At 41.7% G+C, this 12,675-nt stretch overlaps 1 protein-coding gene across 1 annotated transcript in view; it reads right to left on the reverse strand.

Annotated features, from left to right (window-relative positions):
• Positions 1 to 437: 437 nt before the first annotated feature.
• Positions 438 to 12,675, reverse strand: part of LOC104945809 (CTTNBP2 N-terminal-like protein) — a 13,009-nt gene continuing 771 nt past the window's right edge. The window contains exons 2-7 of the mRNA XM_010771529.1: positions 10,660 to 10,764; positions 4,245 to 4,478; positions 3,465 to 3,572; positions 2,937 to 3,125; positions 2,263 to 2,433; positions 438 to 2,091 (exon numbers count right to left, since the gene is read on the reverse strand). Coding sequence (XP_010769831.1) covers positions 1,159 to 2,091; positions 2,263 to 2,433; positions 2,937 to 3,125; positions 3,465 to 3,572; positions 4,245 to 4,478; positions 10,660 to 10,764 — 1,740 coding nt within the window. The 3' untranslated portion in view covers positions 438 to 1,158. The remainder of the gene's footprint in view (positions 2,092 to 2,262; positions 2,434 to 2,936; positions 3,126 to 3,464; positions 3,573 to 4,244; positions 4,479 to 10,659; positions 10,765 to 12,675) is intronic.

The raw sequence follows: 12,675 nt of genomic DNA on the forward strand, positions 1-12,675 counted from the left end.
TACTTAAGGTTATCAATAACATTTATTTATGCTATTAATCTTATGTGAAGTATAAGTGTGAAATGCAATGGGGGGAGTTGATGCTTTTTTTTAGATACTATCATCAACAATATCTATGGTATATTTTATTTTTGGATATAGAAATTATAGTATTACACATTCTAAAGAATAAACTTTCATTAATGCATCTGGAAATTAATTTTTCGGATTAATTGCTAACAATTATGGAAGCAAGCTTTCCCTTATGGGATTAACACTTGTAAAATAAGCAACATATAACTCTTATGAGATCAAAGAAAAGAAGATATAAATAGGTGACGATATTTGGGATTAATTTATTCAATCTGTCACTTTCCAGCATTTAAAGTACTGTAAAGGATCTGATGAGAGTAGAGATAACCAACACAGCAGTTGTGATATGATAATAATCGGAGCCATTGACTGCTAAAACCTTTATCATGATTTCTTATAAATGACAAAAACACGACATATATCAGCAACACTTATCTCATTGTTCTCTGGTGTCTGTTTATAATCTGAGATAACTGAAACATAAAGTAATACATGAATTAAGCTCGGTATGACACTGAATAGATTATCTTTTGTGCTAACACATCATACAGTAATAACTAAGGAACATTTATAAAATACATTTTATAAAAACGGCAGCTAAGTACAAAAGAGTGCACACAGAAAATAGGCATATATTGTAATAAAATTGGTCCAAGGACTACTTCTTACATTTGGTCTGAAGATTAGAGTATTTGTTGTATGAACAAGCAACATACTATGGAAAGTAATGCCTCTTTAGATGGTACACTGATTAGCATTCTTTGGAAATATGACACATACTAATATAAAATACTTTCATAGTACGGTGGGCCCGACAAAGTATTGGCACAATTTAAACTAAAACTAGGAGTTGTAACTCTTCATTAGTACTACCCCTTAACCACTACCTAAAGTAGAGTGCATAAAGAATCTAATAAATACAAAGACAACAGTGTTTGAAGGGACCTCTGTTCAATAAGCATAGGATGTAAATCCTGTCATGTACAAAATAATATATCAACTTTCATAATGATGAGATGTGGATTAAACCATCATGTCACGAGCAAAGCAGCAGCGGACTAGTTTACTGACGAATCAAATGATCCGTTAGTTGGAAGACACCACCATGTCCAGTTCTTTGACTCCCTCCTGGCTGGAAGTGAGGCCGCAGCTGCCTGAGAGGGCGGAGTCAGGGAAGTGTCCGGCAGACCGGGGCACTGAGGCCGGGGAGGGGGGGGCCTGAGCCAGACTGGGCTTCTTGGGGGGGATGGGTGGAGGGTTGCCCCTGTCGGCCCTGGGGATGGTGGGTGATCTGATCCCCTGCTGCAGGGCCCCCGCGGCCCTCGCGACGACCGGAGACAGGGGCGCAGCCAGGCTCCGGTAGTCCGTCCCAAAGGGTGAGTTGTTGGGCGATGCGCCCTTAGGTGCGGCGTTCTGCTGTCCGGTGGTGAAGCGAGACAGGACCTGTGTGACGGTGCTCCGAGCCATCTGCTTCACCGGACTGGCTTCTAGGGGGGGACTGCTTGTAACTGGGGGAGCGTCCTTTGGCGAGGGGGGAAGGGCCGGTTGTGCGGCCTGGGTCTGAGGCTCTGGGTCTATGGTTCCTTGGAACTTATGTCGAGCAGCGTGGAAGCGCTGGTTGATCCCAGCCTGGTAGGGAGACTGGTAGCTGCCAGGGCTCGGGCTGCCTGGGGGGCGCTTGGCAAGGACGGGTGAGGAGCAGGGGGAGGAGGGAGGGAGATTGGAGGAGGAAGCCTGGCTCTGATGAACTGGAGAATCTTCATCTCCGTTGTGTAGACAGATGTCGTCTGAAAGGGCGCTGTCTGGGTCGGGGTGCCCGTCGGTCTGCTCAGTACAGTCGGGAACGTTTGGCTGCTCGTGTTGCTGTGTGTCTTCTTCAAGGTCCTCGAATGTAACCATGTCCACTGCTATCTGTCTAGCAGGGGTTCTTGAGGCCCACTCCTTCCTTTCTGCCTGTACTGGAGCTCCTACTTCCTCAGCAACACCTCTCTCCTCCAGCTTCCTCTTCAGCTCCTGTACCTGATCACAAAAATGGTGAAAGAGATTCATTTCAAATACAAATTTGGCTGAACAATGCAAGCAAACGTTCTTCTCGCACTAAGATTAGATTAAATAACATGAGGCGAATATAGTATGCAAAATGTGCCATCTACTGCCACCTGCATGATGAATGCTTTCAAGTGTTCACACCTGTTGTTGCAGCTGACAGCAGTGAGCTTCCTCCTTCTTCAGACGTGAGCGGAGCTGCTCTCGCTCTGTGTCGAACTCGGCCAGCTGCTCCTCCACCCTCGCCTCCATCCTCAGAGCTCGCCACCTCTCATCCTCCAGCTCGTTTCTCAGGGCCTGACAAGACTCCTTCTCCTGCCAAAGTAAAAAAAAGTATCTTACACCCGAGTGCAAAATATAACACAGCCCAACATTTGTATACGAAACGATACGATAATACTTGAATACTCTGAAATTGGACTTGCATCAAAGCAGCTCCATGTGTAACATCAACATAGACAAATATCAAGAAACAATACATGAAAAACAAACATTTAACATAACCGCACAATCACAGAGAGAAAACATGCTCAGAGACCCTTCAGCGTGCATTTGATCTGGGATTTAGCTCTGTATTTAATGTGAGGATTGACTGATTGCTTCAGTCTGACTTTATTGAATCGTGGGACCGTGTATCTCCGATTAAATGGTAGCAGTTTATATTCTCTGTTCAGAACATGGTTTGGGTCCGAGATGATGTTGTTGGAGATGCAGAGTCATAAAGTCTCTGACGGGGTTGACCAATAATCTTTGAGCAGATTTTTTCCAATTTTTTTTTTTTATATAAAAAAATATACTTGTATACAAAATGTTAATACCTTGTCGAGCTTGCGGTTCACCTCGCTCAGCCGGTGTCCCTCCTCCAGAGCCCGGGAACTTGCCCACTTGCACTCTTTGGCCAGAGCGCAGGAGAGCTGTTTGTGTTGAGCCCGTTCTGCTTCGATCTGCTCAGTCATCCGACGCTGCTCCTTCTCTAACCTCCGGACTTGGCTCCGCTCAAACTCCAGCTACAGAGAAAGAGGCGAGACCAACAATGAACAAAGCTGTCAGAGGAGGGAAACATTGTTTTGCTTTAGCCATCATCCATTTTATTGTCAGCCTCAAAGTCTATTAGTATATGTGCAACACAACAACTGTATGTATACATTTCAGAACATTTTACCAAAAAAAAGAGATACATTTGGAGAATAAAATGTCTCAATATAAGCAGGGAAGTGTTGACTTGTGCTTTACAAAACAACCCACCTGCACTACTCAACCCTTGATAGTTCTTATAAAGCTTTCCCACAGTACATTTTGGACAAATATTTACAGTGCAACCCATGTCACTTTTAATTAGAGGACACCTGTTGTTGTAGGCGCTCCCTCTCCTTCTCCAGGATGTAGGTGACATCATCTCCCTCGGCTGTGTCCTCAGCATGCCTCCTCTTCTCCTCCTCCAGGTCTGCAATGACCTGAAGCAAACACAGTGGGGAGACAGAGAGTCAGGAGGGAAACCATCCTGCATGGTCTGCTTAAAATTACGCCAATAATAGTTATTTTGAAGCAAAATGATTACTACATTTGTGAGTGAAAACGCTGATGGCAGTCAAGCTAAATAGTTGCATAGTTAAGCTTATTTAAATGTTCAGCCCGCCTGCAGAGAAAAGTGTAGTCATCACTCTGCGGTTTAACAAGGCCTAAGATGATTGAGTTGTTTTGTACAGTTCCAAAACATGCAATTGGAATCATTATTTGCAACAGTCATTTAAGTATATACCAAAACAAAAAACACAGAGATGGCATAATAGCCTTGTCTATATGATTGAACACTAAATAAAATCAGGATTTTCCAATCACTGTCTTAATATTAGACAGGCCTCCAGTGTTAGATTAAACAAAAGAAAACATGAAATCAGATGCAGATATTTCTCTTTTTTTTCTTTTGTTCATTCCAGAGTATACTTTCAGAAAAATAATCCGTATTGCAAATTACTGATTGCAATCTCCATTTAAAATATTTTCCACCACTGAAGGCTAGCAGCTTTTATCTTTCATGTTTCCTAATTATTTTAGTTTGTTTACATCTTCATGAGAAACCAGCTCATTCCTGCCTCCCGTAATTAGAACCACACCTCCACACCCACCCTTCTGTGCCTGCTCTCTGCTGCAGCCAGCTGGGCCAGCATCTTCTCCTGCATCCTCCTGCAGTGGCCCACCACCAGCTTGAGAACCACCAGAGGGTTGGAGGTAGCGGAGGGACAGCCTGGCTCTTTGAGTTGGTCCCCGGCAGCCTCACTGTCCCTCTGCAGGGCCTGGAAGGGGTCGCTCAGGTTGTACTTGCCATAGCGCTCCTGGATGAACAGCTCTTTACCCTGGCCCTGAAGGGAGGAGAGGAGGGGGAGAGTGACAGTGGTTTAGTTACAGTATGTTTGTGGTCTGAAGGTTACGTGGTAGGAAATATTCACGAGTGGAATTGCTTTGGTATAAATGGCCTTGTTTACAGAAAGAAGGCTACTTGGTTTTAGCATGTGCATTTTCTCTTGGATCACTTTTCTTGCTCCTCAGGCTTGTTTGAATCTCAGCTGTTACTGGATAAAGCATCTTGTGTTTATACATTTCAAGAGGCAGGGTTTTATGGATTGAAAAAAAGACAGTTAGTAGGTTGTTCAACGCTTTGATCCAGACATATCGTAACTATTGGATGCAATGCCATGCCATAATGAATCTACAATCTAGTGATCCCTGACCGTTGCTCTTTCCAAAGTTTTTATTAATTCAATTAAATATTTATTGGATGTCGACGGATTTCCATGAGCATTGCAACACATACATTAATGAACTTGTCAGAATACATTTCTGTTGATCTAACTTTTCATCTAGCACCATTGCAAGTTTGACTTTAGTCCAATACTTACCTAAATACCTGCAAAACAAATGACATTCCTACCCGCCTCAGTTAAACTGTGTGTTAAGTGCCAATTTAACCCTAGCTGCAATCATTCATAGCAGTCACTATATTTGACTCCAAAAGCTGACATCCACATTACTGAACTTTGGTGTTATTATGAAATGATTTGAAGGTTATAATCCCTGACAGTTGTAATTTAAGTTAACACACACTGCTGTCACTTCACTTATATTTAAAAGGAAATACTTTGTTCCACACACATTATCAGCTTCTCTAATACTTGAATGGAAATGATGTGTAGATGGGAAGGAAGGGGAAGAGAGGGAGAGGAAGTGTAGAAAAATGCCAGAGAAAGAGTGCAAGCAGAAGGAAGAAGCAACATATGGTGTCTGTCTATCTTTAGCAGGACAGCTGCTCTGTGCTGGACCTGGGCCAAAGCAGACCTGCTCTATGTTTAACTCGAGACAAAGGAGGAAAAATAGAAGCAAGACAGTTCAGGTTCAGCAGATGCCTTTGGGCCATACCAGGAAAAGAGGGTGAAGTACAGTAAGAGAGAGGGGGAGATAAAGGGAAAGAGGGGGAGAAAGCTCTAGGTTGTCTTCGTGAGGTTTCAACAAAAGAGGATCAAAAGATTAGAGAGAACAGTATCCTCTTCAGCAAGGTGAGGACATAGCTCCTGATGACTGATACCGAGATTACTTGAGAAGTTTAGTGTGTAGCCGAGAGCCTGGTTGTGCCTGAAGACAATATTCAGTCCTATTCACTTTTCTTACAGAGCATTGAGCTGCACATTGTTTGAAGATATTACAGCTGAGCACATAGGTATTTATGAGCCTTCCAAACGACACTATATTGGAGTAAAACAACAACTTTTATAACTAGGGATATCCATACCTTTTCAACAACAATGTTGATTGCTTATGGTCTGATAGCAGCAATTAATTTTTCCCATAAACATTTTTTGTAGCTTCATGTGTCACTGCCACTGTGACTCGATGCATGTGATACAGCGAACACTGGACTCCAGAAAGACATTGACCAAGAAACTGGATGTAATGTGGATTGGACACTTAATGGCTGATATATCAACTATTTCATCAGATTGCATATATAATTGATTGATTCTTAAGTCCAGACATTGTCATATGACTGATATGTTTACGTACAAAGAGAGTTCAGCACCTGGAGTTAGTTAACAAAGTGTTAAAAATACAGGGAGTGCCATTTGATGGCTGCAGACAGAAAAGTTCAAGCAATATTCCCCAACAGATCTGAGGCTTTGAGATTGTCATCTTCAACAATATTAGCTCATCTGACATAAGAGAGGAGGGCAAGGCTGCCGGGCTTTGCTGCTGTTATTTGATCCAGTCCACTGAGGACTGTGTGAAGGTGGATCAAACAAGGAAAACACAGGATGCCCAGGAGGATTAAAAAATGCATGTTTAAAGCTATCTGAAGCCCTTAATCTAATGCAATGTAGATTAAGTTATGAAAGTGGCATATAGCCCCTGTCCTCATTACGTTCATACAATACAGGTTTCACATCCAACTGACTTAGAAAACATGACATTTGCCTGCCAAACGTCTCTTTTGAAGGCATACTTGTGATTTATATAAACAGTACAATTTCTTTGATGGGTATTTTTTTTCTCTTCCTCAAAAAGGTTTCTAGCTTTGAAGAGAAATCTTCAAAGAGGAATCTGACGACAGATTTGGCCGACGGCCCGACCCTATTCCCGTCAATGAATGTCTGCTCTGATGTGTCATTTTACGGTCAAAGATTGGAGCTGCTTGGATCAGGTTTACATTCTAGACACCTACTTTGCCTCAGGATAAACACTTGGTCTGACTTTCATTGCTGCAGTTGTAAGCAATACTAAGAGTGAGAAAAACGCTTTGCAATCCACTTCAGAAACAAGAGGAAAACTTTGTGAAACGCACACAAACACGTCTAACGTAGATTTTTTTTCAAATCAGTTCATTGGTTTTTCTTGTTTTCTGTTCAGTCTGCACACATAACGTAAACTGGATAGTTTACCTTTAAGTACTATTCTCTTCTTATTCAAAAGTCCTCTTTACACAAAGGTTCACCCATGAACACAGACTCAGTGTCCCTCTGCTCACTGCCCAGCCCATCAATGCACAGACTTCCACAAAGGGAGGCTTATTTCCTCTGATTCAATCCTCCACTGCTTCAGAGGCTGGAAGAAGGGAAAAGAGGGATAACAGGAAAGACATTCCGAACATTATTTAATACTTAACACCTAACTCTTCCATTGCTCAGTGCTCAATGCCCATAAACATTCACTGCATGGCTGCTACATACAATCTACCTCCATTATTCATGCTTTTTCCTGTTGGCTGCAGTTCTTGGCAACTAGTGTGCTTTGGCTTGGGATGTGCCATGGCTGCACTGGTTCCAATCCAGCTTATCTTTTGCTGACACATGCCTGGATTTGTTTTAAGTTGAACGAGGTTGGTGACAAGATTTGTATAATACTAAGAGACGGTGATATATGAAATTTTCACCCACGACGAGTCCTATATATTTCAGAGCTGCTAAGGCAGATTTCTAAATACCCTGAAATGCTCAGGCGTGTAAATGGAAATGGATGTCTGGAGAATACTATTCATAAGCACATGATTTTGGATGATACAGTAACTTACACTAATCCAATCAGCTGATGCATATAGAAGCTACAAAAAGGCTATTCTTCCTTATTTGTGCCCCATTACCACATAACACGCATGGTTAACTGTTTAAAGTACGTCCATTTGGAAGCTCTTGTCAACCACACCATGTGAACTTGACGGTTAATTAAAAGGCTAATTTTCATATTTAAGTTCCCTTTGAACTTAAGTAAGTAAAGACTCATATTCCTGTCCCTAAGCAAAGGGAACACTAGATCACTGCAGAGCTTTGTATGCCAAATGTGAGCATTGCCAGAGACTTAACTTCCTTTTGAAAGCCGCAGCTTGAGCAGCTGCTGAAGTGAGTCACAAATGGAAAAATGTAGTGGATAGCTAGAATACCATTGATAGTTATGCATCATTTGATATAGAGGACCTCAGAAAAACAACATCATTAACCACACATCCTGTACTTATACTACATTCTGTAGAAAACACTGATAAGAATAGTAGATTTTTAAAACACAGAGAATGGAAATGACACAAACTGTCCAGTTCCCTTTCTTTTAACTATAAAGCAATGGCATAAAAAAGCAAAGAGTTAAGTGGGTTGTTATGACTGTGGTGATTTGTCATTGAGCCAAACATTTCTCACATGACATTTGGTGTGGCAGTGACAAGTCAGTCATGAGCAACATGACTACATGTACTTCTCTTATTACTGTAGGCCCATGTGCAATCTTATTTTTGGAACAAGACTCGGACTCTAGTGGTGCACCTGCATGTAGATAGGGCATTTCCTCCTGCAAAATGCTAAACATAAGCATGCTAACATGCAGGAAATGCTATCCATGCTGATGGTAATGTCATTCTTCTTTTCAGATATTTGGTAATGAACCATTGGATACATTAAAAAGTTTACCTGAAGGCGACTATCCAAAAATGTAAAAGATCACTAAATGTCTTTATCCAAAGGACAACAGTAATGTTTCTGACAATCCATTCATTCAAGTGTTACCTGATGATGGTATTATGACTAAAGTCATTTGGGTTCTTCCTCTGGGGACTATGACTTTTTGTACAAACTATTGTGCCAATCTAGACAGTGGTTGGTGAGATATTCCACAGGATAGGTATTAGTTTGACCTGCTGTTAGTGCTATATGCAAAATCAAGGGATAACCACAGGATAAAGCATCCTCTGGGGACCATGAATGGCTGTACAAAAGTGCATGGCAATCTATATGATAGTTGTTAAGACATTTCAGTCTGGAGAATGGTGGGAATACAGACAAACACTGCCATCCATAAAACCAATGCCTGTAGTGTGGCTAAAAACTAAAGAATTATCGGGTGATGTTTTACTGATACCAATCTGTTTTCATGTGAGGGCAAGACCCAGGATTCCCCATCTCCAATCTCTTAACAATAGAACACCAGAACGGTATGTACTTCAGCTTTTCATATGGAAAACGCTGTGCTGCAGAAAATACATCAGTTTACCTCAAGAGATCCTTTTTCACTTACACCCTGCATTTCCTCAAATTCAGAGATTACACCCTTAATCAAAGATCTGTGACGGTTAACACTGCATCAGTGATCCAATCCCAGACCTGAATGGGTTAACAGTTTGTGCCCGTGGAGCCATGAAAGCCATATTCCCCCCAAGCTCCAGTTAAGGTCAATGTTTATTTGTTCACTCCTACTCTCTCGCACATTGAGTCATCAGGCACCCAGTGGGCTGCATCTCTTCTTGCCTTAGATGGCCAGTTCCCAGGAGAAATGGAGGAATGCGGTCTAGACACAACACATGAACATTTAGCAGAGCGCTCTTTGGACTGCTGCTCTCTCCACTTTGCTGGCTTTTAATTTTTTGCTTTTAATGGTGTGTTTTACTCCAGGAAAATGCATGGAATTCCAAGAGTGCAACTGGCGTATAGCTCAAATATTAATAGTTAATAGTCTGGAGTGTCATATAAATGTCTCAGAAAATAGGGCCTTAGCAGCAGCATGACAATGAAGCAAGTTTACAACTGTTTGTATTGACAAAACATCCTAACGCCATGCAAATAGTCACTGAAAGCCTGAGTATGTGGGCCTGCAGAGCACAGCACTTCAAAGGACACAGAAGCAGAAAATAGCTTTAATAGAGAATGAGAAAATGCAGCATTAATCCTGCAAAAGTAAAACAACCTGAGCTCTGTGTGTATGTGTATGTGTGTGTGTGTGTGTGTGTGTGTGTGTGTGTGTGTGTGTGTGTGTGTGTGTGTGTGTGTGTGTGTGTGTGTGTGTGTGTGTGTGTGTGTGTGTTCAATCTCCCTGGGGTGCGTCAATTCATTTAAACGTTAGACATTGCCCCAAAAGACTCAATTCTCCAGAGGCATAGACTCTAGTTTGCTGCAAGCAAATTGGGCATACTGTAGGAATATTAGCGTCACAGACACATGGCTTTGTCGTTTCCATACACTTAGCTTTTTCGCAGGAAATGACTGCCATTAACAGCATTACTTGGGTAAAATCTTAATTGTTTTAGCTGGGTTTTTCCCTCCTCGTTGTGTTGCCAAATCTCTATTTACTTTAGGTCCCGTAACACCAAAACCACATGCATGACTGATGTGATTTACTGTTTTTCATCATTCTAAATGGACCTAACATATATATTATCAGGTATCAATAACCTTTCCCATGTAGGTTTGTGCAAGACCTCCGTCTGTAGGCTTAAAAAGTGGCTGTGAGGCAGCAGCATAATCTGTTACACTGCTGTCCACCATTTTTGTAAATCACATACACCATGATGACCTTTGCAAATTGTTTCCTTGCTAATTTAAAAAAGCACATGCAGCATTGTGGCAACATTCTACTGCAATGGTTTGAGAAGTTTCTCTGACACTTTCATGGTTTTTTCCTGCTGTGAAAAAAGGCACTTTTCAATTCTATATGGGTGTACTTTGAGAAGAAAGATTTCGTGCAGAGAATCACTGATATGTTATGTTACATTGTTACCAGCTCTATGAAAGGTACCTTGAGGGCATCAATGACCAGGTCGCGGGCCTCCAGCTCTCCCTCCAGGATGCTGAAAAGCATCAGCAACTCTGGCTTGGTCAAGCTCTCCATGTTCAGCTTGGACTGTGAGGGCAAAAGATACAACATAACTGATTTACTAATGGATTTTTGATTTAGATTTCCTTATAAACTATATATAAAAGAAACACACTCTGAAAGGAAACACTGAGAAACCAAATGCTTTACTAGGAAAACAAACAGTTTTACCACCAAAGATTCTCAGTTATTACATCTTGAAACAAAGCCATGCATTTTCCAATTTTGCTAAATCAGACATCCAGACAGACATCTAATCTATATGATCTGGCCCCCTGATTTATGAGCTTAATGTGGATATTATCTTTTAGGAGGGGGTCATTTTGCAGGACACAACCATTGTAATACATATGTTGTAAAACATTTTCTCAGGAATGAAAAGAAACCAGCTGATTTAGGGTGTAGGGCAAGAGGTGCGCTCTACATAACAGACCTTTTTAATGAGTTAAAGGTAGAGGAACTTGACTTTTAAGTTCATTGTTGAAACTAATATCACTTTGTTTTGTTTTTCTCACTGCACGTTCATTCATAATGGCTCTCGTGACAGTTGGTTGTTTTGTGTTGGAAACATGATGTGGTCTCTTTGTAGTGTCTCTGCGCTGTAATCTCACAGCTGTGTTGCTACTGCTGACAAGCCCTGCGGTGTCCTCACCCCAAACATGCAACCGCACTCTGGCCAGAAGAACGTATGCGGGCCCCTCTTTGAAATGAGATCAAAGCTGGTGTTATTACACTAAGCATCCTTTTCAGATCATTATGCCTGATGTGTAGATTGATATTCGCTGCACTGGCTGACTACTTACTAAAAGAAGTATGCTCTCAGCCTAATTTGAAAAAAGGCAAAAAAGATCTCTTTGCTTTTACTAGACATTGATCCACACCTAGTATTCATTCAACAGTGTGTCCGAGCTTCTCTCAGAGCACTCTGTGGTCACCACAACTTTCCGCATCATGAACTCACCCAGAGCGGGTGGTCTCATCTCTTTGGGCACTGGTTGCATAATGACAGACAGTACCCCTTTGCCTTTCAAACATCAGCTAGTAGCTACAATATTTCCCTACATCTTTAATAAAATAGACAAACCTGGAGATCATATTTCTTAAACATACTGTGCCACTTATTTAGAGGAGCATGCAGAAAGAGGGTGATTGAGCGGTGACCCTGGTGAACTGCACCTACAGCCTAATCCCTACAGCAGCGTCATCTCACAAAGAAGGCATACAGTGTTTCAGCTCTGCCTTCACCAGCACTCACGCTCTCTGGTTTAACCACAGGGGTAAAATGCTAATTAAACTACAGCATACACACCTCCCTTGGTTTTGCTTTTACTGGCTTGCTCGCTAATTTCACAGTCTGCTGTAATCACTGTGCGAAAGTGTGTGTGCTGTGTTATGAGAAATGTCTGGCCCAGTTGGAGCCTTCATGTGTCTTCACGCTTGTTTAGATCCTTATCATTATTTAATATTATTTCACCTAATCCCCCAGGGTTAGAGTTAGTAATCATGAGGGTACACAAACACTAAGCGATGATGGGAAATACACATTTTCCCACACAGTGGCTCTAGTTCCGATGACGAAAGCCTTGTGTCCATAATCCTTTTTATCCGTGTTTGTTTTAAGCCTGGTCAGCCATGTGCCTCGTCTGCAACACTGTAAACTCATTAAAAACACATAGAGGCTCCTGTTGCAAAAACATGAGCTTTGCCCTGGTACAAAGAGGTTTGTAAGTAGCTGCTTGAGAGTCTTCTGTGAACAGTATAAGTGGAAAATGAACCTCCTTCACTCAAATCATATCAAAGTCCCAATCTAAAGTTAGCAATTAGGCACAATATGTCATATAGCATTGAAACAGAATGATCTTGAATACAAACATACAGTGCCACACATTCCCTTGTCTTTAAATCTGTGGGAGACTTTTCCAGTCATCTTTCAGGGGG

The sequence above is a fragment of the Notothenia coriiceps genome, unplaced genomic scaffold, assembly GCF_000735185.1.
Source record: "Notothenia coriiceps isolate Sejong01 unplaced genomic scaffold, NC01 NC01_scaffold00010037, whole genome shotgun sequence".
NCBI classification, from domain to species: domain Eukaryota; kingdom Metazoa; phylum Chordata; class Actinopteri; order Perciformes; family Nototheniidae; genus Notothenia; species Notothenia coriiceps.